Source organism: Dipteris shenzhenensis, chromosome 30, assembly GCF_047967505.1.
Source record: "Dipteris shenzhenensis isolate YYH24624 ecotype China chromosome 30, Dip_SZ_1.0, whole genome shotgun sequence".
In the NCBI taxonomy this organism is placed as follows: Eukaryota; Viridiplantae; Streptophyta; class Polypodiopsida; order Gleicheniales; family Dipteridaceae; genus Dipteris; species Dipteris shenzhenensis.
In genome coordinates, this window is record NC_141625.1 from 36,791,903 (window position 1) to 36,817,870 (window position 25,968).

General features: G+C 44.8%; 1 protein-coding gene across 1 annotated transcript in view; it reads right to left on the reverse strand.

Moving 5' to 3' along the window:
• Positions 1–2,014: 2,014 nt before the first annotated feature.
• LOC147882057 (uncharacterized) overlaps positions 2,015–25,968 on the reverse strand; it is a 36,622-nt gene continuing 12,668 nt past the window's right edge. Inside the window, exons 5-6 of the mRNA XM_087401685.1 lie at positions 14,688–14,771; positions 2,015–2,473 (exon numbers count right to left, since the gene is read on the reverse strand). Of these exons, the coding sequence (XP_087257811.1) occupies positions 2,360–2,473; positions 14,688–14,771 (198 nt within the window). The 3' untranslated portion in view covers positions 2,015–2,359. The remainder of the gene's footprint in view (positions 2,474–14,687; positions 14,772–25,968) is intronic.

The window sequence follows — 25,968 nt, forward strand, 5'->3', positions numbered from 1 at the left end:
CTTCCACGATCAACGCCACACAAATAGTTGATTTGTATGGTTGATTTTCTCTCATGCATTAATAATCTTTCTTTGGGGAAAAAAAGAATGAATGAAATTTAAAAAATCATATTATATAATTCATTTAAACTACTTATATGTATTAGTTTGATAGTTGATTTTCAATTAGCTAGCTTGGAGGTCGATGAGACATCTGTCCATCATCCTAAAAATGGGATTCTTTATGCAAGGGAAGCTAGGATGGGTGATTAGATCCTGTTCCAAGGATGGGATGCCTATAGTAGGTTCTACATTTTGAAAGCTTTTGGTTCATTTTGAAAGAGACACATGGATTAGCAACTATGTTGCTAAATTTTTATATGCAATGCTCAATAATACAGCAGTGGCTTGGTTTTACAAATTCTCATAAAGAGATTATTGCTGATATGTTTCAGGGTGTAAAATATATATGCATAAATTAGTTGTTATTTAGTTTCAGAAGCTAGCTATATTATTCTAGTTGGCCCAAAAGCTCAATTTTATAGGCTAGGACCTTACTATGAAAGAGACACAGGGATTAGCAACTATGTTGCTAAATTTTTCTATGCAATGCTCAATAATACAGTAGTGGCCTGGTTCTACAAATTCTCATAAAGAGAATATTGCTGATATGTTTCGCGTAAATTAGTTGTTATTTAATTTCAGAAGCTAGCTAGATTATTCTAGATGGCCCAAAAGCTCAATTTTATAGGCTAGGACATTACTAAGAATTAGCTTAATTCTTCTCAATGACTCAGGCATTCCATGATGCGGTTATGAGTGTCAACACTAGTTAAACAAGTGCAACCTTTCTTTGATGTTTTTGGTATTAGATACCTGCAGCTACTACATCCCATTTCTTTCAAGTTGGTTCCTATTCCTAATGGTCCTGAAATGTTTCCTTAGCCTTACGTTTTGGTTTGGTCAACTACGACACAAAATGTGGACCATCTTCCTTGTCTCCTGTGAGGCAATGAGGAATGCAAAGTTATCCCCCTTTGTTAGTGCACTAATGAGGTCACCGAAGCCATCCCTGAATTGTGATTTATTGTTTACCCTTATATATAATCTCATTTAGCAAGAAAATATGACAGCTCCCATCGCTTTAGTGTTGCAATGTTCTTGTACTTGTTATGCTCTCCTATGACGGTGTCACAATCAATATCTATTTCTAATTTGAAGTTCATCCAATTTCACCTGGTGAAATACTTCGTGCAATAAACTGTTGCTGAAGGTTTGAATTGCACCACTATGGAGAGGTAAGCCACCAGCCATCTTATTCCATTGTGGACACTGTGTAGCCTACCTTGAGGGCATATTAATAAAGAGCACGCTTAATTACAGTACCACATCCATCTCTTCATCACCTAAAAAGGCAAGCAAGAATCACCATTGAGCAGCATCCAGTCAAGAGTAGTCCTCCTCATGGGTGTTGATGGGTAGCATAGTGCTTAGCTTTGAGCAAGGATTCATGCAGGCGTTCTCAGCCCACACGATATAGCCATTGAGAGGCATCAATTATGCAATGCCAAAAAATACTCTTGGGAGAGCAGGACACAGTGCAATCATGTGTGATCTCTTTCATGTTCGATGGTCTCTTGTTCAGTTATGCGAACATGTAGGGAAGCCTTCCTCTACCAATAGCAGTTACGACACAAGCATGCATTGGAAAAAGTAGTCATAAGCCTGAAGCATGTTACAATGGATTCAACTACCAAAAAAAATGAGCTTCTCACAAGAAAAGCAACTGGTGTTAGGTTTAATGCATCTAGATGCTAGAGCGCACATGTGCACGTGTGTGGTCTCCAAACTCATCCAGCAATAAATAGCAGACCATGCAGTTTACATCATACACAATAGTCCCCTAAAATGTTGAAAACCATCAACTCCATCCTAGCTGCTATGTCCTTCTGTCTTGAGACTTTAGAACACTATTCTGATTAACACAATAGCTGAAGCTTTTAGAACCACATGGTGATACAATAATTGGAGACAAAAAGTAGCAATTTCTATGCTCTATTAATACCTTTGATGTATCACCATGCATTACTTTGGTCTAATTCAAATCGAAACTTCAAAAACCACTTTGATCTGAGCACCCTTTTATTCAAACATGAGGGTCCCCAAGAACATATCCCACAGCACATATGCAGGAAATGGTATGCTCGTATACCTCAAGACACTACAATTAGACCAGATGTCAGAATCATTTTCCAAGAAAGGGCATCCTCACATTATCTCCATTGACATGCCAGACCATGAAGACCTGCACAAAGAGCAGGATGGTGTGGTGGAGAGCAAAGTAGCAGTTTATCGGATATTTTAAGTGTGCATAAAGCTCTCACAAATTGTTCAGCAAAACACCAGACATCACAAGGACTGCCTCCCCTTGCAAATATACACGACCTTCTTCAAAGTCCACTCTGAGATGTACTGTTCCACCTCGCCTGGATGCCTGGCTCATGAAAGAGAAATATGTATAAATAATCTTTCATTACAAAGTTTTAGATAGTTCCAAGGACAGTTTCTTACTTTTTTGCAAATCAGGAATATCAAGCCTTTTATTCATGGGCACTGCACGCAAAATTGTGACCGACACTGAAGATCCTATCTTTAGTACAGCACGTTTGAAATCAGATATACATTATAACCAATGTGAATGGAAAATTATTTCTTGTGTAATCATTTTAATATCTTGTAAGCATGTGATGCATTTTTATATCTTGTGATGCATAGATGAAGATCCTATCTTTAGTACAGCACGCTTGAAATCAGCCATACATTATAATGAATGTGAATGGAAAATTATTTCTTGTGCAATGATTTTTATCTCGTAAGCGAGTGAAAACAGTCACTTTGTCTATTGTGTTTTGTGTTAAATATTCAAATCATGCTTCTTTCTTTGGAAAAGATTTCATAAAACTCCATGTCTCCTTTTCTTGTCATGCGTCCAGCAGTTTCAAACTTTGAACTTGCGCCCATGCCAATGACTTAACTCAATAGTACTGTTGATACTGGCCGCATTACAGCACCATTGTTTGAGAAGCTCTGCTCAGGAAGTTCATTGTTCCCATCCCGACAAATTTAGTTTCATTAAGTTACAGTGAATCACTGATGCTTGCCTTCCATGCTGCTGCTTACTTTGCATGATTGCTCACTTCCTTAGATACATGCCTCCCGCCTGCTAAGTCCTACTGGCTACATTAAAGAACGTAGCTATTGAAAGGGGTCTGAGACTTTGCATGGTAGTAGCTCCTTTACCACACTGCTCGCTGCTTATACTTTTGAATTAATCCTTCTATCAACTTATACTAAGAATTCCTTTTTGTGGAAAGGGACCTTCTTTAAAGCCTGCACGACCATATAAGCCTGGTTCCAATGCCTGTGGCAGAAACCCAAGCTCTTTAGCTTCCAGAGGTCATGCAGCAGTATGAGATAGTATTGGTTCATTGATGGCTAGTGCATCATGGATGCAGGTGTATGCACGATCATTTGAAACTTGCAGCATGGAAAAGATTCAATTGGTTATATTTATTTTCTGATGATGCTAGCTTGGGGGCTTGTCCCAGCACTTCATGTATTTATGCCATAGAGACAGAGGCATGTTCCCTCATCTATTGTTGTGCATTCACGAGGAACAGTAAATGATTTAGTGCCAGGGGAAACTGTTGTAGGCCTTATGGAGAATGGAGTAGGAAATGCCTAAATGGGGTTTAAGTAGGAGAGTGCCATGTGGCCTAGAAGGAGTTATCCCACATATGATGGGTTGTGGAGAGGTCTTGGGGAAGGGGCCATACTTGTATTTGAAGGAGATTTGTATTGTGGAGAAGGGAGATCTTCATTTGAGCCTATTCTCGTTTCATTAGTTGCATTCTCTTCTTTCTGTCATTAGTGATGTTAGGTTGCCTTAGCCTAGGGTGTAGGACAAGCACCTACCTCGTTGACGGTAGGTGCGGCCGAATGTAAATACGGACCAAGTGGTACATGCCATGCCTTGTCAGAGGGAGTTGTATATAAGAGAATGGATTAGATATAGATAGGGTCCTCCAATTGCTATTCTAACTAGTAGGTGTGTTGAGTTCGGCTAGTGACCAGGTTGTATTGCCTCTTCGTAGAGTTTTTTCCTAAGTAATACAAAGAAGCTTTCATTCATTCCATTGCCTTCAACATTTCTCTATGATTGGTCTCTGACAATCACCACCTGCACATATATATATTGTATCTCCCCCCTCTGCCCCTTTTTTAGTGCCCCCCCCTTCTTTTTTGTATCATCTGGAGGTAGACACATATTTTTTGTATCAGGACTAGACACACCATCCTTCATAACCTCTTTTTTGTAGAAACGGTTGGCTGGCCCATTTTGAGACCGCCACCGTTATGCTCATTGTATCAGTTATCTTTAGTCTCATAGACCTTCATGGTCTCCCGAAGACTTTAATAAACTTTCTTTCTTTCTTTCTTTCTCTCTCTCTCTCCCCGCCTCGCTGCTCCTCCCCACCTTGCTGCTCCTCCTTGCCTCGCTGCTCCTCCTCACCACGCCTTACCTCGCAAGGCTGCTCCGCCACACCACGCTCCAGCTCCCCGCCTTGCTCCAACTCCCCGCCATGCCTCAGCTCCCCACTATGCTAGGCTTACCTGGTTTGGGCCTGTTCGCCCAGCCAGCCTGCCCGCTTGCGCCTCTGCCCTGTCTATGCCTCCATTGCTGCGGCTCCCTTCCCCCGTGCTGCTGCTGCTTGCTCCATTGCTGCACCTCTGCCCCGCCATTGCTGCTGCGCCATTGCCCGCCCTTGCTGCTGCGCCATTGCTACGCAATTGCCCGCCACGGAGGCCCATAAGCAGCTGCTTGCTGCTTGTGAAGCAGCCTTGGGCTGCGAAAAACACCAAGGCTGAGCTTGGTAGCCAGCCCCCCCCTCAGCCCTCGCAATCTACACCAAGGAGACTTTTTGATGACTATCAGATCAAGAAAGGCTGCCACTATGGGGACAAAGGAGAGCTCACCCGACCAGAAAACAAGGGGTGATAAGGATGGAAGTATAGCCTCATCTGGACGAAGGCGGAGAAAATAGAAGACCCGAGCGCCAAGGCTTGCATATCAAAACTCAAGGAAATATGTAAGATGCAAGACACAGAAATTGAAGGCCTACGCAAGAAGCTGAGAGAGACTAGAGAAGATGAGCTCTCAAACCTTCGAGCCCAAATGCAAGATGAAATGAAGAAATGGCAAGAGGAGATGCAAAACAAATGGACATGTGAGAAAGGTAAAATGATGCATGACATGACTCGTGCCCTAGATGAAAAAAACAGTAATTTGACCTAAAAATTTGAGACATTGGTAGCCCATGTTGATGCCCTCCAAAGTGAGAATGACAAACTGAAGGCAAGTGCTCATTGGGAAGAAGAGGAGTTTCAGCTACCTTTTAACGAGGATCTAAACACCATTAAAGAGCAAATGCAGCAACTCAAGAATGCGAAGGGGTTGTCAGAGGAAGGATACAAGATCATTGATATGCTGAAATCAGAGAATGAACAACTCAAAAAGCTTTGCAAACAACGGTACAAGGAAAACATGCTGAGTGTTAGATATCAATGCTCCACTCTCGGGCAACTACGCGGGAACCAGCTAACTCTACTTGTAAGCCCCCCATATGAGGAGAAGGCATTTGAGTAGCTCGGTTATCCGGTAGGTCCTAGTTTGGACACCACATGGGGGCCATGTGTGGCCTGATGGCTAGACGGCTTCAGATAGAGTTGGCACACCGCCAACTAGGCTACATGCGAGTGCGGGAAGGCATCCCTTGACTAACCGCACTGAGGGTAGACGGAGCATTTTTCGGGACAGCCCACTCTCGGGTTGTGGGGCTCATTTGGAGCCTCAGATGATCCCGGATGGCTCTGGGCCGAATGGATACCGTAGGTTAGTTGCTCTGATTTGCGCACCGGTTCTTTCGTATGGTCAGTGGCCTATTTCGGGACCGATCCCCAGTCGACTGTTTTGGGCGGACTGGGTCGGTCACCCAATTGAGCCTAACCGACTACGACTGGTGGCTATATAAGAGCAAGCCCGTGAAGCCCATTTTATCATTGGCTACAGCAACCTTGATTCCTTAGCATCCAGCCTCCGTCTTCTACTGTTTCCAGCATGCCATCGAAGCTTCTTTCACAGGAGCGCACGGTTGGGAGGCAGCGCCATCTATTGTATCAGTTCTACAGTAATCAAATTTTTTAATCTCCATACTATCTTGTTTTCTCTCTTGCGTACAGGATCTTGTTATCTGTTGAGCACAGACGTATTATTTTCTTACACTGAGTTCACATAACAAATCACGAAAGGGAAAGCTGATATGCTTGCATGGAAAGATGTACTAAAGAAAGACACAACATCAAAGAAAAGGGAGCTCATTTTTGAAACAATTGAGGAAGAGAAATGACGGGATAGCAAGAGTTTGAATGTGCTGGTCAGAGGCCTAACATTAGGTGATAGTCCCATGTCAAATGCCAAAATTATCTTTGACAAGATGGGAGTAAACCTCACCTGTGAATCAGCCTAGAGAGTGGGTAAAACATATGCACCAACGAGGCCTTTGGTTGTAAAGCTGCGAACAGACATAGATAGATCCACCCTTATGAGTACACGGACAGCACTGAAGGGGACCAAGATCTTTCTAGATGAAGATCTCACACTCCTACAATAGGAACACAGAAGGAATGGTACAGGTGATGGCTGCAGGACAAGAGGGGAAATGGGCAGTTTATAGAGATGATAGGGTGAACATTCGAGAGAGGATAGAAAAAGAAGTATGAGATGCAGCAGGAGAGGGAGACAGCACATGACGGTGTCTGAACGATGGGACGAGTATGCAAAACAAATTGAGGATGGCGTCAATGCACGTACTGGGAACAAGCAAGTGGGCCTGCTAGATTTCAACGAGGATTCCCTCATAGTACCACTCGAGCTGAGTGCTATACATGATCTGATCATATACAACGGTCTCCGAAGATGACCATCATCTGGCGGACTCACCTGTTTCCCACATGGAGGGGGTAGTACGGTAGACTACCTGCTCGGTCCACTGGCACTAGTCCCACGGATACATGATTTTATTGTGCCACTGCCTCCACTCGGAGCCGACCACTCGTATCTCACTTTCTGTATATCGATCGCCATGCTAGCCATTAGGAGGACCCCCCCACCACCCACTCATGTTTAGATCCATTTTGATCGTGCTCTTGACCCGGTGTACGTGAGCCACCTGACTTCTGAGCTTCCAGTACTACTTAGTGATGGGATGGACCTCGCACAGGCATCAGAGACTCCTATATCGGTGATACAGGATGTTGTCACCAGATCCTTTCCCATGACACGATCTGCACGTGTTTCAGATGGGAAGATGCTCCAAAATCCATGGTTTGATGATGAGTGCAGAGAGATGAGAGCCCACCTTACACGTGAGATAGCACTGGGACAGGGACACACTGGATCTGACGTCGAGTGACACAACGTAAGAAGCGGGCTTTCCTCATGCATAGGATGGATGAGGTGATCAATTCCTTTCGCGGAGGAGATCCTATTACGGGATGGGGACTCTTATAAGAAGGGAAATCACCCATTCCCATCACAGATACCGCAGTCTAGCACACATATGCTTGCTCTCTATATGATGTCCTAGGTCAAGCACCACCTGATATGTCCTCTATGCCCAAACCCATTACATGTCATTTGTTTACTTCGCAGAATGTACGAGCTATCCTTTGGCTTCATAACCGACGATCACCAGATCATGAGAGGGATTATGCACTAAGCATTTTGCGCATGGGCAAGAGATCCTGACCTCGATATTAGCACAACTGTTCAATCATGTCGTATGCCATGGCTTCCCACCTACCTGGAGCACCACTACCATAGTACCGATACACAAGATAGGTGATCCCATGGACACTGGGAACTATCGTACTCTTATGATTGGCCACACTTTGGCGAAGATATGAGTCGGTCCTAGAGAGGGAGATTAGCAGTCACACAGAGGGTCACGGACAACGGGCACTTGGACAGGCAGGATTTCGGAGACAACACTCCACCCTAGATCACATTTTCACCCTAAGGGCTATTATTGAGGAGGCGAAGTTGAGGCGTCAGCATGTCTACACTTGCTTCGTACATTTTCGTAAGGCATTTGACACTGTCCCACGCTCTCACCTGATCAGGAGGTAATAGGAGTTACAACTCCCAGATATTATTATTTGCGGGGTCATGAGTCTGTCAGAGGGAGGATACGTGCCCCAGGAGGCTTATCAGACTGGATTGAGAGCACCATCGAAGTTAAGCAAGGTTGTCCGCTATCACCAACTCTCTTCGGGCTCTATATTGACAAGATCACTTCTTTTGTCGATTGACTAGGCGGAGAGGGTTCGCTCCTGGCTAACTTGATGGTGCAGATATTATTGTATGCCGATGACATAGTCCTCATATCATCCTCAGCAGGGGGATTGCAGAACATCTAGAGGCCTTGACAGTTAACTTTGGGAAGACCAAGGCTATAATCTTCAACACCTCGTGAGCAGTGTCCCGTCACCATAGTTTCACACACTGTAGTGAGCCTCTGGAGATAGTGCAGTCCTACACATATTTGGGGATAGTGTTTATTAGACTAGGTTTCACGATGATCTATGCGGGTACGGCACGGCTCACATGAGGATGGGGTGCTCTGGCCCGACTACAGAGGCGATGCTTCCAAGCACACTTCCAGGATCCTCGATGAAGGGCTGGCTCTTTAATACGCTGGTGAGACCGACTACCATGTACGCAGCACCTTTCAAGAGGAGTGACATTTCAACAACGGAGTGGAAGAGATTTGAGAGACTATAGGTGATCATGGGATCTAGAATGATTCGGAGTAAACCCTCAATCCCCCATCAGATTGAACTGGCAGAGTTCGCCATGACCCCTCTCCAGGTTGATGCCATCTTTTAGACAGTGACAATCCTCCACAGAGTTTGGGCCTTACCCCAGGGGAGACTATCGAGGTTTGCCCTTTAGTCCTCTAGGCGACTAGCAGAGAGCGGTGTTGATACGGCATGGTACGCATGTTGATACGGCATGGTACGCATGGATATCCACATGGTTTGGTAGTCACGGCATTCAGATGGACAAACTTCCCTCCGTTTAGTATAGTCTGGATGTACCACTCGAGATGATCCCACGAGATGAGATCAACCGTATCATATAGTTGAACCTCCTCCAACTCCATACATCTAGGGCTTGAGGGGGAGAGAAGCTCTCCACCAAGATCCAGTTCTACCATGATCACTTCCTCAGGATCTCAGAGCATGGTCTTGTCATCAGACCCCAGTATCTTGAGGACATGAGAGTCACATGCACCGAGGATTGCCACTGGTCAGTTATGAGTCTCATCACATCAGCTGCAAATTGAGGCAGGGAGAGCTGCGGGCATACCCAAAGAGTAGAGGACTTGCACACTGTGCCAGATGGCAGAGATCGAGACGGAGGAGCATTTTCTATGTGTCTGCCCAGTCTACTATGAGATTCGAGGACGATATCACTGCCTCTTTCAAAAGGGACATGGCTTTGGTCCACTCACACGGTTGATACACTTTCACGATCAGGTCTGTGTTAGGCCTACTTGCTTGAGATGCGCCGACAGAGACATTGATGCCACAGGTTACCATCGACAGATCACGGACTTCTATGTAGCGGAGTCAGCTGCCAGTGTAGCTGAGGGAGACGAGCTCGATGAGATGAGAGCATCATGGATCAATAGTAGGGTTGTCCACCATGATGCGGTCAGACAAGGGACACCTCCACGTGCGACACGGAGAGAGCCCAGAGTACGCACGATCAAGGTCCGTCGGCCTATCTCATATATTTATTGTGCTGAATGAAAATGGTTAAAGGAATCAATGTCAAGGTCCTTGGTGAGGGTGACATGGCACAAGACTAGGTGGATCTAAGGCTAAAGAACCTAAATGCATTAAATATGCCAAGGGGCAAGTGAATTAAATGATATCCCAAGAGAGGGATAAAATGATGCATTTAGGTGATGCTCTCAAATGATGACATGAGGCGGACTAGATCCATCTAGGGATATGTGGGCTCTATGTGTAGCATGCAGGAACTTCTTCTTACGTATCTTTTGAGCTTGCTACAGTAGGGAATTGGCTGAGTGGAACATAACTGTGCTAGCACCCGTGATTCCAATCAGATTTCAGTTTTGGTACGCAGGTTTTGGGTCGTAACATTTGGTATCAGAGCGTTATGGGTCACAGAATGGGAATTGGAACGATAATATGACAGCATAGATTTATTGGGGCTAGATAAGGCAGACATGCAATTACTATTAAGTACAGGTATCCGATGGCTCGGATTGACGATCTACTCGATGCGTTACATGGAGCCAAAGTGTTTAGCAAGATCGATCTTAAGAGTGGCTACCGTCAGATCCGAATAAGAGCCGAGGACGTGCATAAGACTGCTTTCTGAAGTAGGTTTGGTCATTACGAGTTTGTAGTAATGCCATTTGGGCTTACTAATGCTCCAACGACATTCGTCATGCTTATGAACGATACGCTACGCTTGTTTATTAGGAAGTTCATAGTACATTTTATTGACGATATCTTGGTGTACATCAAGAGTATTGCTGAGCATGATGAACATCTAACAGAGGTGTTCACTGCAGTGAGAAAAGCTATCCTATATAATAATAAGAAAACTCATTTATGTGTAGGAAAGCTTGAATATTTAGAGTTCATTATTACACTTGATGGGGTGAAAATGGATCCAAAAAAAGTGGCAGTGATTCTTGCATTGCCAGTTTCTCAAAATGTGACCGCGTTGTGATCATTCTTGGGGTTTGTTCAGTTCTATCCACGGCATATCATAGGATATTCCGAGATAGTAGCGCCTTTGACTGAGTTGACCTCAAAAAAGGTACAGTTCGTATGGGGAGAGAATCAACTGGAAAGTTTCCATACCGTAAAGAAAGCGGTGGGCACAGGGCCAGTGTTGCGGTTGATCCCCAGAAACCGTTTTTCCTAGAAATCAATGCAAGCGGCATAGCAGTAGGAGCAATTCTTCTTCAAGAGGGAAGGCCAGTAGCCTTTGAAAGCAAGAAGTTTTCTCCCTCTCAGCATAATTGGCCAACTCATGATAAGGAGTTGTACGTTGTAATTCATGTTTTGAAAGCATGGAGACACTATTTGTATGGTTCAGAGTTTTATGTGGACATCGATCACCATACTCTGAAGTAATTTTATAAACAACCTGACTTGAGTGGCCGCCAAGCTAGGTGGGCAGAACTCATGTAGGAGTTTAATATGGAAATTCAGTACCAAAGAGGGAAGGATAATAAAGTTGCTGATGCGTTGTCACGCATTATGCATAATATGAGTTTCACGGTATTAGAGAGTGCTCTAATGACTGAGATTAGAGAAACTCAAAAGATCGACGAGTTCGTCCAGAGCCTTTGGCCTAAGGCTCATGTATTTAAACCCGAGGAAAAGGGTGACTTGGCATCCAAAAAAGGCCAAACTTATGCAAGATATACCATAAGAGATGGTATGGAGAAAAGAAATAGCAAGGTAGTAGTACCTAATCAGAATGATCTCAGGCAGAGAGTCATTTAACAATGCCATGATAGCCCATGCGCGGGACATCCAAGAGTCAAGAAAACGTATGATCTCGTGAAGCAAGATTTCTTTTGGCAAAAAATAAAAGAACATATTCATGAATATGTGACACGGCGTTTCTCGTGTCAGGTAAGCAAAGTAGAGCAAGTGAAGCCACCTGGCTTGTTGCAGCCATTGGAAATACCATCAAGCAAATGGGAGAGCATTTCCATGGATTTTATTGTTGATCGGCCTATGACACAAGGTGGATATGATTCTATCCTTGTGGTGGTTGACCGTCTAACCAAGATGGCTCACTTTATTCTGACTAGAAAGTTCCTTGGACCGCGGTATTTGATGCATTACGGACTGAGTTAGGAATGAGTAGTGGGGATCATCCCGAGACGAATGGTCAGACAGAGAGAGTCAACTAAAGTTTAGAAGATATGCTAAGAGCATATGTGTCATTGAAGCAGCATACATGGAACAAGTGGTTGCCATTGTTAGAGTTTGCCTACAATGATAGAAAGCATTCTAACATATTTATTGTGGTGAATGAAAATGGTTAAAAGACTCAATGTCAAGGTCCTTGGTGAGGGTGACATGACACAAGACTTGGTGGATCTAATTCTAAGGGGCCTAAATGCATTAAATGTGCCAAGGGACGAGTGAATTAAATGATATCCCAAGAGAGAGGTAAAATGATGCATTTAGATGATGCCCTCAAATGATGACATGTGGCGGACTAGATCCATTTAGGGATATGTGGGCTCTGTGTGTAGCATGCGAAAACTTCGTCTTACGTATCTTTTGAGCTTGCTACAGTAGGGAATTGGCTGGGTGGAACATAACTGTGCCAGCACCCGTGATTCCAAGTCAGATTTCAATTTTGGTATGCAGGTTTTGGGTGGTAACACATATTTAGAAAAATTTGATGTAGTATATCCTTATCTATAGTTTTTTTAAAAAAACATTTATAACATTTAAGAAAAGTGTTCCAATCGCTTAGAAACAACTCTCTTTTTGCTAAAGAATCCAAGTGTGAATTCTATGTAAAAGAACTACACTACTTGGGACATATTATATCCTATAGATTTGCATGGATCCTAAAAAGGAAGCGGCCGATATCGTAGGTTTGTCTAGATTTTAGATGAGATTCATCCAACAATCTAGTAAGATAGTTGTTCCGATGATGGTTCAGCTTAAGGGGAAGGGAAGCATCTTCATATGAGATGAAGGAAGAGTTTTGAAAAGTTAAAAGTAGCTATAGCTGCACCTCCTGTCTTAAAGGTACTGGAAATGAACCATTCGTGGTTGAAACAAATGTCAATAATTTTGTTGTTCAAGGTGTACATTACAAAAGGGTCGACCAATAGCTTTTAAAAACAAAAAGTTAGATTGCGCTCAATGGAATTACTTGCCATATGGTACGTGTTGGAGCTGTGGAAGTTGAATTCGCCAATTAGATAGAGTGCTGGGAGAGAAGGGTGAGGAGCAAAACACAACACTAGGGCCGAGAAATAAGGACTGGACCCCCCCAAAGGTCTTTATTGCAATAGAATAATCTTTGTACAATTGGCTCTTGAAAGAGCATAGAACTGAGTACAATTTTGAATACATCTGGGAGGCCAGAGGCCTTTAATCCATTAGAGGTTAGCGAAATGCATGCATTCCTAATTCTTGGACTATTTCTAGTTCCTTGTGGACGTCCCCACAGTTCTCTTTTTACCAATGCAGAGCAAAAGTGAAACAATAAAACTTATTCCTGGTTAACCAACTTCACCATTCTTTGACCGAAGTCAATTCTAATAAAGATTACTCTTTATTTTCTTGGAAGAACTCCCAAATGGTGAACAGGCAATAAGAGACTCTAGTGGAAAAAATATAGTATTGAAATTGGCTACCTGCCCATTACAGGTTAGCGAAATGCATGCATTCCTAGTTCTTGGACTATTTCTAGTCCCTTGTGGGCATCCTCACAGTTCTCTTTTTACCAATGTAGGGCAAAAGTAAAACAATAAAACTTATTCTTGGTTAACAAACTTCACCATTCTTTGTCCGAAGTCAATTCTAATAAAGATTACTCTTTATTTTCTTAGGAGACTCTAGTGGAAAAAATATAGTATTGAAATTGGCTACCTGCCCATTACAGGTTAGCGAAATGCATGCATTCCTAGTTCTTGGACTATTTCTAGTCCCTTGTGGGCATCCTCACAGTTCTCTTTTTACCAATCTAGGGCAAAAGTAAAACAATAAAACTTATTCCTGGTTAACTAACTTCACCATTCTTTGTCCGAAGTCAATTCTAATAAAGATGAGGTACTTTCCATCTGAGGAGATACTCATGTATGCCTTGTTGCGGAGTACGCGATCTCTGAACCGCACAATGCGCTCGGGGACATAAAGGATATGACCCTCCTCATTCATATGTGGTAGCTCTGGAAGTATGTGCACAAGCCGGCCCACGTGTGGTTTCAGCAAAGACACATGAACACATTGTGGATCTTGGAGGTGCTCGGTAGCTCCAAATTGATATGTTACCTCCCCTATCTTGAGGATGATCTTGTAAGGGCCATAATACCGATGAGCAAGCTTTGTGTTGGTATTACCCTTCAATGAAGCATAACCATTCTTGTGGAGACGTAAATGCACATAATTTCCTTCCTCAAAAACCAAGTATCTCCTACGTTCATCCACAATTTGTTTGCTTGGCTTGGGCATCTTGAATAATCTCTTTAACCAATTTTAGAAGAGCTTCCATCCTCTCGAAGTCATATCGTGCTTGCTGCTTTGTCACAGCCACGTTTGCGATTGAGGAAGGCATTCCGACTTTGCACCCATACATTGCCTCAAAAGCCCTTTTGAATTTGGCATGAGCCCTTTTGAGGCGGTGTATGGGTGCTGTTGTAGCAAAATTCAGCAAGTGCAAGCCACTTATCGCACAACCTCTGGGTTTCATGTTTACTCAAACATGCATGCAGACCTCTATAAAGAGTTATATACCTCCAGATAAATATTTGAATGCAGAAACAAATGAAAATATGACTCACTTGATAAGCTGTCAAACTCTCCTTCTTAAGCTTCTTCCCCCAGAAAGCAGCCAGTGCGCAATGTGCCTGTCCACAAACTGGATCCTGCCAACACAAAACGATTTAGTTGAAAGAATAATCTCCCAATCATTTTTCAGGAGAGGGGGAGGGATTTACCTCAATGAAAATTAAAAGATATGAGAGTAATAATAGTATGTGTTGTAAAATAAAGAAAGCCGGAAAATGGAAAAATACCTACATAACAGTATTATTGTTTTATACTGCATGAATATTAGCAAAAGCAGCCATCCAAGCAAAATTGATTAAGGCCTTGAATGTGAGTGGACTAAACAATTGCTTCCATAAAGCTTACATGAACATGGGTTTGAAACGTGCTTTATATTTCATTGCAGAAAGACAAAAAAGGGCAACAATATCTTAGAATTATTTTTAAAGAATCTAACTGACTAATTTCTGGCATCCCTCCTTGATTTTCATACTATTTTACTCAAGCTCATACAAACTGGACCTACCAAATTTGTCTTCTAGAAAGACTATTGGTGTACATATTGACAACATTGTAATACATGGGATGATAACTAATGTATTGAACACTTCCACGCTCTCTTGTTACGAATTTCCAATTGTGTTCTGTTATCGTTGGTTCTAAAATTGGTGGTAACAATATTCTAGCTGGGTGTATGTTACATACATCAGTGCAAAACGGGATTTGGGGCTGTTTTAGGGCAGCTATGCAATGTGAATGCCCCTGGTTACGGAATGCCTGGTTACAGAATGCCCCTGGTTGTAACAACATATTTGAACCTTGGAGGAACAATATTTTGTACCTCCTCTAACCCATCCTCTTGCTCAGTCTTTCATGAATGTGTGTGTCTGCACGCACACGATCCACAGAGGGAAACCCATACAGGTGAGAGTTCCGGTGTCATGTGCATGGACCATATCTGACAGGTGTTTTAGGTGAACAAGACTAGCTCAAGAAGCCTAGGGAGGCTTGGGGCTAGGCAGGCGATTCTCAGGTTGACTTGGAAAGGCACACATAGATTAGGGTTCGAATTAGGGTTTTTGCTATTTTTAGTGCACTGGGCTCGAGCCTATATAAGGATCCCAGGGGTTCACTTTTCAATGGCGCAAGTTAGAGCAAGCACAACTCTTCCTTGCCTCCTGTCTAGATCCTGGATCATGTTGCAGATGCGCACCTGCTTCCTAGCATAGCCCAATACCCAACAGCTGATCCAAGGCCCATGGCCGCCATCTGGTGGTATGGGATGCCAGGCTAGTTGGAATCTGGTTGGGAGATGTGCCAATAGCTCAGCTCGTAGCTCGAAGGGGACATCCCAGTTTCTCGAGTCTTTTCCTCGTAGACTCTGTGCTTGTTTTGCAGCTCCAGGTTTTCAAGAGCCTTGGGATCATGTCAGTTGGTATCAGAGCCACTCCGGAAAGTCGAGTTTCTGTAGAGAAGGAATCGTGGGCCAGGGTCTCCTCCAGGTATGCAGGAAATTCGCATCTTGCTCACCCTTCCACAAGCATATACCTAGATGAATCCAGGAACATTCCCAAACTCATCCTTCCATAAGCACACTAAATTTGTCTATTAGAATCGAGGGGAATTTTTATTTTTGAGTAGAGAAGGTGGATTCAATGCAAGATCACCACGAACAGGGAAGGTGGAAATTTCGTTTTTTCAGTAGAAAGGTGGAAATTTCATTTTTGAGTTGAAATCTGCAAAGAAACGTAGGAAAGGAGTACAGGAGCTTGAAATCATTTAGGAAATCTGATCCAAGGCTGCTAGAGGGAAGGTGAATTGTTGTAGGCGTGTGAATTCCAGCTTTTGGAAGGCGACTTGAGGTTCATTTGCCACACATGGAGTGGTAGTGCTTCGATTCACCCTGGGAAGTGAGTGTAAACTGAGTTACGGATGCGAATTGGGGGAGCAGACTGAATTGCAGAATAATCCCTGCTTTTTGGGCCAAATCTGGCTGAGAGTCCTTGAAAAAAGCAAAAACTTTTCACAGCTTTAGGGGACTGCCTCCAAAAAGCTGAGTTTTCCAAAAAGCAATTGGCTTTGGAAGAAAACTAGTGTTTTTTGGAAAGGAAAGCAGTAGCTTTTTGGGAAAGCTTTAGGAAAAAAAAGTGGCTTTTGAGGACCCCACCAGAGCAAGTCTCGTAGTAATACATCATGGCATGCATGAAAAAAAACTCCTCAAGGTTGAGGCTGAAAATGCCATCTCAACCCTGTGGAAGAATCGGAGAAGAAGGGGGGGGTCCCTCCATTCCCTAAGCAGCCCTCCTGGCAGAAGCTGCTCGAGAAGACCCCTGAATGCTGGTCCAGAAGGCCATCAATGTCTGTATAGTGTATGTCCATATACTGGCCATAGTATGAGGGGTAAACCTGGGATCCATCCAATGCCTGTGTGCACTTGGCTCTCCATATATGCCACGCTGATATACTCGCTAGTATCTCCCAAGAAAAGTCCACCGAGGTATGCACAACCCTAAAGGATAAGGCAAGAACATCGTCTAGGGAACATGGGTCAATCAAGTGTTCGTCTGATAGCTATAGCCCATGATGAGTCATGCCTCTCAAGGAAGACTTGAGGCCCCGAAAGGGAAAGCCAAGCAACTGAGCCCCAAGCCATGAAGAACGGAGAATGTGCAAAAGAACTAAAAATCCTGGCAACCCCCTTCCATATAACCCCTGCCTGTCTACAATCCCATAAACGATGCTGAATAGTCTCCACATCAGCATGACAACAAAGGCAAGTACGATCAGCCCTGAATCTGGATCTCCATAGGTTCACTGCAATCCCACCATGAATAAAAAGCTAGAAAAAGCGAGTGATTTTTCTATTCCTGTGGGACTTCTAGAGCTCCTTTAACAACTTTTCTGCAAAAGCTTACTTTTTTAGAATTATCTACAGAAATTCAAGACCTACAGGTTGCAACCAAGATGGATCCCGTCACTTTGTTCATATGTTGGGATTCTTTGTCGACGGATTACCTGATTCCTATAAGCTTCAGGTCAAGAATAATAAGAGCACTTTGCAAGAGGGCATAGGATATGTGCGCATCTATGATGATACTATGACCTCATCAAAGCGGCCAACCACTTCAGATACAGATGCAAGTTCTTCTAGCCCTCTTCTGGCACTGGGGAGGACAAGTTTGAGGATAGCCCTTTCAAGAAGAAGTTGAATTCAACAAAGGGCAATCGAGACCGATTTCTACGCATTGTACGTCTCAAGGAAGAGGGACGCTATTTTCTCTGTGAGGAACGGGGTCATAGCAAGTCGGACTATCCGAAAAAGAAGGGTTCTCCGCAGGGACCAGGACCAAAACCGAAACCGGGTCAGGGTGGGAAGTCTAAAGCTGCTAATCTGACTTCTTTGACAAGTATTTGAGTAAATCTCATTACTTGCCCTATTCTTTGTAATTGCACTTTTAATCATAAATTGTTTGGCCCCATGATCTTTTCTGAGGCTATGAGAATTGAGGGATCAACAAGTACACATTCTCTTTGATCCGGGCAACTCCCACAATTTTGTGAACTACAAACTTGTGCAGAAGTTGGGGCTGCCCACGCACCTAGTGATTACACCCACGCGGTGCATCTTCTAGCCGAAAAGCAGTTTTGGGATCGCAAAGTTGAGAACCTTCTAATCAACATTCCCGCCTATGATGATGTTTTGATGTGCTATGTTATGCACTTAGATCGTGTAGACTTACTCTTGGGGATAGAGTGGTTTAAAACCCACACTATCCAGATTGGTTGGAAAGATCATACTCCCTTTTTTTTACATAGAGGTACATGTGTATCTTTCTAGTGTGATGATGTTCATCCCTCCCAAGGACCCTTTGTATTAGCGATGCAACTACCAAATATATTGAAAACAACTCCATATGACGTGTTCAAGTGTGTCTGGATTCCACCTTCTTCATTTGTTGTTTCGGTTCACAACAAGAATGAATGAAAAGTGTTTGAACAAACGGAATTAAAGTTGTTGACTGAATTTAATGATCTATTTCCAGCCCAGCTACCGGAAGATTTACCATTAGAAAGGGCGGTAGACCATTGCATAGACTTAAGTCCCTCGTCTTCAGTTATAGGTATTCCGCTTGATAAGATAAGCCAATTAGAGGAGGCTGAGTTACCTAGACAGCTGCAGGACTATTTGAAGATGGGTTATATGCGCCCAAGTAAATCACCTTACCGTGCCCATGTCTTATTAAGAAAGAAAAAAGATAATACATGGAGAATGTGTGTTGGTTATAAATGATTGAATAAAGTGACAATTTAGAATAAGTATTCTCACCCTAGATCTGATGACTTAACCAACAAATTGGTAGGAGCCAAGTATTTCATTAAGATTGGTTTGCGTACTCGTTATCAAGAAAGGACAGCCTTATGGTCATTACGAGTTTCTCATATTACCTTTTGGTTTAACCAATGCTCCCGTGACCTTCCAACAAATGATGAATGACTTGTTCCGAGATTATTTGGGCAAGTTTGTCATTGTGTTCTTGGATGATATCTTGGTTTACATTAGAGGATCACCTTAGCGATCTTTGGATTGTCTTAGTTTTACTTAGACAGAATCAATTGTATGCCAGGATGAGTAAATGTGACTTCGTAATGAAAGAGATTATTTACTTAGCACACAGGATTTCTAGGGAAGGTGTTAGCATTGATCTAGATCTTATTCAAAAGGTTTGGATTGGCCAATACCTTAGACTGTGAAACAACTTCGTTCTATCCTAGGGTTTACTATGTTTTTTAAGGAAATCGTACATGATTATTCTAAATCAAGGTACCATTGACCAACATATTGAAAGGTTGTGGATGTCGATCGAGCCAGCCTATCACTTGGAATGAAGAGTTGAACAAGGCTTTTGACACATTGAAAGTTTGTGTCAAGGAAGCTCCTCTTCTAGCGCTACCCGATCCTACCCAGCCTTATGTATTGGAGGCCCATGTGAGTGATTATGCGATTGGGGATGCATTATTCCAAGAGGGTAGACTAGTTGCTTTTGAGAGTAAAAGAGCTAGATGACACCTAATATTGTTGTCCGACATTGGAAAAGGAACTTTATGTAGTGGTGTATGTTCTTAAGGTTTGGAGACACTATCTGTATAGTTCCACATTGACTGATCATCAGTCAATCAAGTATGTGTGTATGGGACGGATTTGAGGGGAAGAAAGGCTAGATGGGTAGAGTTCATGCAAGGTTTTGATTTTGAAATCCAGTTTCGGAAGGGTTCCTTAAATAGCACAGCAGATGCTCTCAATCGAATTAAGATGGTAAATGCTATGCCATTTATAGAGATATCCTTTGATCTATTTCAATCCTTGGCTTTGCGTGACTAATAGTCATTTCAGTCCTTATTGGCAAAAGGTCCAGGATGGTAGAGGTCCATGGTTGACCAAGACTCAAGGATTGTACCACCTAAGATATAGGCGGCAAAAGATCAATGACAAAGATGGCTTGATTCTTACCTACTCAATCAACCATTCCATTGTGTTTGAAAAGTTAGATACCACTCTTAGTTTGGTTCCTTTGAAAATGCACAGTATGATGGCCAGGCAAAAGTAGTAAACCAAGTTTTGGAAGATATGCTTCATGCACATGTTTCCAAGAGGCAGTCTTCATGGGAAGAATACTTACCCATGATTGAATTTGCTTATAATAGTGCAAAGCATTCAAGTACAGGTTTCAAACCTTTTATGCTTATGTACAGATTTCAATCTACGACACCACTGCCTCTTGGGTGCTGGGAGGAACTGTTGCTCCCGCTCCTGGCTGCTCTCGCTGTCTGTCCTGCCCGCCTTTTCCCTCCGCCCTTCCGCCTCTTCCTCTACCCCTACTCCTCTCCACCTCTCTGCCCTTTTGCCATCCCTCGCCTCCGCCTTCTCCCCCACCAGCATCCCACCTCCACCTCCTTCTCCCTCCCTGCCTCCACTTCACCGCCATTCCGCCTCCTCCCGCATTCACCTCCCTCCCTGTCTCCATCTCCGTCTCCACCCCCGCCTCCATCTCCTCCTCCCCCGCCTCCCCCTCTGCCTCCTTCCCGCCCTCTCTGTGCCTCTACCTTGCTGCTTTCTCCACCCCGCTTGTTCCCGCTCCTTTCCTGCCTCCCTTCTCCGCCCCCTTCCCCCCCGCCTTCTCCGTCCCCCCTTGCCACATCTCCTCCTCCTCTCCGTCTCTTCTTCTCCTCTTTTTAGATCCACACTTCGGGGGATCATTTTAGTAGAGCAGAGAGATACACATTCCAGATTTCTTTGGATCCGGATACAACACATGGACAGCCAAGATCTGTTTGTCGCAGTTTGCTACTTCCCCCCGGAGACCTCCCACTTTGCCAGAGATATTCGAGGTGATGATGAGACATCCCCATTTGCTGCCCTTTATCAGTCCATCGTTGACTTTTCTAGCCGCGAAGAAGTCCTTCTAGTGGGGGACTTCAACGCGAGGACAAGGGCCCGTCAGGTACCACTTCTTGAGTTCAGAGATGATTCCACTCTACTGGCAGATGTTGACCTTAAGGAGGCAGGTATGCTACGGGTTTCGGCTGATAGGTGAGGTCCATTCTCATCCTATGGGCAGGCCCTATTAGACCTAGGCAGGATACATGATCTCATTATCTATAATGGTCTTGACATATGGCCCTCTTCATGTGGTTTCACATGCTTTCCACATGGGGGGGGCGCCAGTGTTGTTGATTACATCATGGGATCCCCTGTCTTCACATCTCGCATTACTGACTTCACTGTAGCACCTCTCCCCCCAGGGGCTGATCATACATACCTTTTCTTTCGCATCTCCACCTCCCTTCGCATAGCACCTTCCACCCCACTCAGTGCTTACTCCACCTACCACGATATACGCTTTCATCGGGATCACTCACCTTCTTACTCTGGCCGTCTGTACATACTTGTCGCTTATATTGACTTCATACTCCTTTTAGAGGCTTGTGCTGCCCTTGTCACCCGCTCACTACACGAGGCTGCCATTCACACTTTTCCCCACACCACCCGCTCCACCCGTCCACCACCCCCTGGAACCGTACCCTGTAATAGTTGGTATGATGATGAGTGTAAGGCCTTACGTCGTCAACTCAGATTCGAAACCAAAAACAGTCTTCCGAGCGCACCAGATACGCTGCGTGAATACCGTAGACTGGTACGGAGGAAGAAACTAGACTTCGTTCATCGAAACGAGGAGGAGCTACTGAACATTTTGTTTAGTAACAACTCTAAGGACTTCGGCGGAGATTTCTAGAAGGACGGTCCCCTCCGCCACTCACGGACACCCAGATCTGGTTTGATTATGCATGCACACTTTATGACATCCCAAATCAGCCAGTCCCTAGTCTCTCACACATCCTCATCCCACATCCTGCACCCTCTTCACTAGAGGAGGGGTAAAGGATGCTGTAATGAAACTTCATAATGGCCGAGCGAAGGATCATGAGGGACTATGCACTGAGTTCATTGCATATGGGATTAACCTCCCAGCCCCGATCTTAGCAAAGCTTTTTAATGAAGCGGTTTGTTTGGGATGTCCACACACTTGGACCATTAACACTATCTCACCCATCCACAAGGCAGGGGATCCCATGAGCTCGGAGAACTACAAGACCATTATGATTGGACATGTCATGTCCAAGATTTATGCATCAGTACTTGACTACGAGGTTAGCAGACTTGCAGAGTGTCGAGGACTCAGAGCAGCATGACAGGCCCGATTCCGACGTGATCATGGAACCATGGACCACATTCTGACGCTCAGATGTATCATTGAGGCGAGGTCACGGAAGCAGAGGGTTTATTGTTGCTTTGTGGATTTTCACAAGGCATTTGACACGGTCCCGAGAGCCCACCTCATACGACGCCTACAGGACTTGGGTTATGACCAGGAGATCATTTGGGCTGTCATGGCACTTTACGAGACAGTTTCCGGCAGAGTTCGGGCAGGATCCGAGTAGACGGACGAGATCATGAGTAGCATCGGGATCAAATAAGGGTGTCCTTTGTCGCCTACCTTGTTTGGCCTCTACATTGACGAGCTTGAGACAGTGATGCAGACACAGGGGGGTGTAGGTTGCTCTCTTGCGGGCACGCTAATCCAAATTTTGCTCTATGCAGATGACGTGGCTCTCTTGTCTTCCTCATTAGAGGGGCTTCAGAGACACCTAGACGCACTACAGTCCTTTTGTGAGTCTCATGATTCGAAGGTCAACCTAGGTAAAACCAAGGTCATGATCTTCAATACATCTCAAGCCATCATGCGTCAGGAGCAGTTCACATTTGCGGGGTCATCTCTTGAGATAGTTTCATCATACACTTATCTTGGGATTATCTTCTCCGGACCGAGCTTCACTATGAGACCCGCGATGCGGGCATGCTTGAGTAGAGGGTATGCCTCATTGGCCAGGGTAGAGAGGCAGTGCTTCCGCTCACACTTTCAAGATCCACGCACCAAGGGGTTGCTTTTTGACTCCTTGGCTCACCCAGCGGGGATGTACGGCAGCCCTTGTTGGGGGCCAGACTTGTCGGATACAGAGTGGGCCTGTGTGGAGCGGCTACAGGTTCTCCTGCTATCACAGATGATTCATGATAAGTCATCCGTTCCTCACCAGATCATTCAGGCTGAGTTTGGGTCACCCCCTTTACAACTAGATGCTGCATTTCATGTAATCACATATCTGTATCGAGGTAAGGAATATGGGGATTATACCTCAGGGCGTAGCAGGCTACCATGGATAGCTCTATCCTCTTCTATGGCACTTGCAGCAGGAGGAGATCAGAGGTGCTGGTATGCATATACAGAGAGATGGTTTGAGCGACTGGGGCTCCACATGGATAGACTACCTTCCTTCCAGTATAGCATGGATGCTTCGTTCTCTCCCCTCTTATCACACGAGGTCAACCAGGTTATCCGTGAGGATCTACTACAGCTACACACTTTTCGGACCTGGTTGGAACCGAGTGAACTCCCAGTGAAGCTTAGCTTCTACAGAGATCACTTCTTACATATCACAACGGAGGGTTTCATTGACCCACCAGGATACACATAGATTCACCTACCCCACTCAATGAGGATGTCTCTTGGGCAGTTTCGGGTCTCTTCACACAGACTTCGCATCGAGAGCGGCAGAGCAAAGCGACTACCTAGGGAGCGGCGCATATGCACACTATGTGACATACAGGAGGTTGAGACAGAGGAGCATTTCATCTTCAGGTATCCTGTGTACTATGAGATCCGAGGACGTTTCCACTGCCTCTTCAGAGATAGTTATGGGATTTTAGCCCATTTCCTCTCCTACCCAGACCAGCGGTGTTTGGCAGGTTTCATTCATGAGGCACTTAGACACCCCGAGAGGATACTCTGAGCACAGAGACAGGAGTAGACTTCTTCCTCGGTTGATCCCTCTCAGAGCTCTATCACGGAGTTCTTTCAGCTAGATCACATGGACCCCAACGAGATGAGGCCTGGACATGACCGGGACCCAGAGCCCGTGACCCGACAGCTCAGACAGAGGGTCGACCCATACGTGGAGACCCCCCCCCTCCCCAAAGCGACAGGGGCCACTCCCAGCTAGGTGATCCTCCAGTGATGGAGGTTCAACGTCTACATTCACCCTTGGATCAGCAGCGAGCCCCAGGAGCTCCTGATGTTGCGATGGCGGAAGCTGCGGACGTTAGCCCGACAGTAGCTGAGGCAGATCAGATCCAGAGCCCCGACGAGCCTAATCAACAGAGGGTACCGGTGGTCGCCCCTCCTCCCCCCCGCCCCCTTCCCCCTCCAGATCCCTCTCCCTCTCCACTCCCCCCCCTCTCTCCTGGATTCCCCTTGCCTCCTCCTCCCCCCCCCCCTCCCTCCGCCTCCCCCCCTCCCTTTCCCCCTCTGCCCCCCTCTCCACCTCCTTAGCAGGTTCTTCAGCCTCCCTCCCCTCCCGTACCTCGACACCCCTACCAGCAGGCAAGGGTAAGACGACGTCCCCTTCCACTTTCTCACCACAGCATCCTATCCCCTTTCTCCATTCGGGAGGGGAGCCAGAGGGAAGGAGCTCGTCCTTCCGGCTAGCAGCTCCCAATTTCCAGCTTGGGCGACCCTTACCGCGGGACTTTTGGAGATTCGGACCCTGGAATTATCTGGAGATTCAAGACTCTTACCCTCTACCCCCGGAGGTAACGCTTGTGGTCTTGCAACCCTAGAAAGGGGGTTCGATCAGCGTAGTGGGCTCCCAGACACACCCAATTTGGAGATTCCAGTTCACCTCCATAGGGTTGGAGAAGTGGTCCCCAATGGTGTTTGATGCTATTATGGGAGATCAGTTTTCACGCATGATGGATGAGTGGATGGGGCCACAGGGGGCACAGCGACGCGTCACTAACTTCTATACATGTGAGTCAGCCCCAGGACACAGTGGAGTGGAGGAGGAGCTAGCCGACATGAGAGCAGTCTGGATCAGCAGCCCACATGGTACCACCGAGATAGGGACGCAGAGACCACATGTGCGATAGAGAGTCCTCAGAGTACACTCTATTGAGGTCCGCAAAATCAATAAAGACTGCATGGCACAAACAAGCATTAAATTTTAACTAGAGAGGATCAAATTGACAGACCGTTCTTCATAGAATAAACTCATATGTCAACCTATGAGCTGTGTAGCATCAGCCAAAGACAAGAGATGAAAATTGTATTGTGTAGCTACCTAAAAGTGCTATAGCATCTCTGAAAAAAAAAAGTGCTATAGCATCATGCTGAAGTGATTAGCTATTGCTACGGTTACACATGAATCAGATTGTCCGTGTCATAAGCTCTATTAGTCTCAAACTATTGCACATAATTGTAATCAGTGTGAACTACCAGTTCTGCATTATCTCTGTAGCAAACCATGCACTACATCTAGCTTGCAAACTAAGCTTACTACACCCAGTTCTAACTTTGACAAGTATAACTGTTTTGCCAGCACATGCTTATTTAAACTAATTACATGTCACAGAAAGGAACCTCTCAATGCCTATTTGACAGGTATGTTTTCTGGTAAGCACTAAAGCAAAATAAATAGAAAGAGTGCATTCCTCATCAGGTTAAAAACAGAAATTGCAGGAGTTTTGTAAAGATGGCAACTAGCCTACCAAAATTACTGCACAGGACTACCAGACTACCAAGATGTCACTAAGATCATATACAGTACATAAACAGAAGGAAAACAAGCTATTAGCCAACACAATTATTCTGATTTTCTTGTTTCAAATTTCTTAAAAGTGCACCA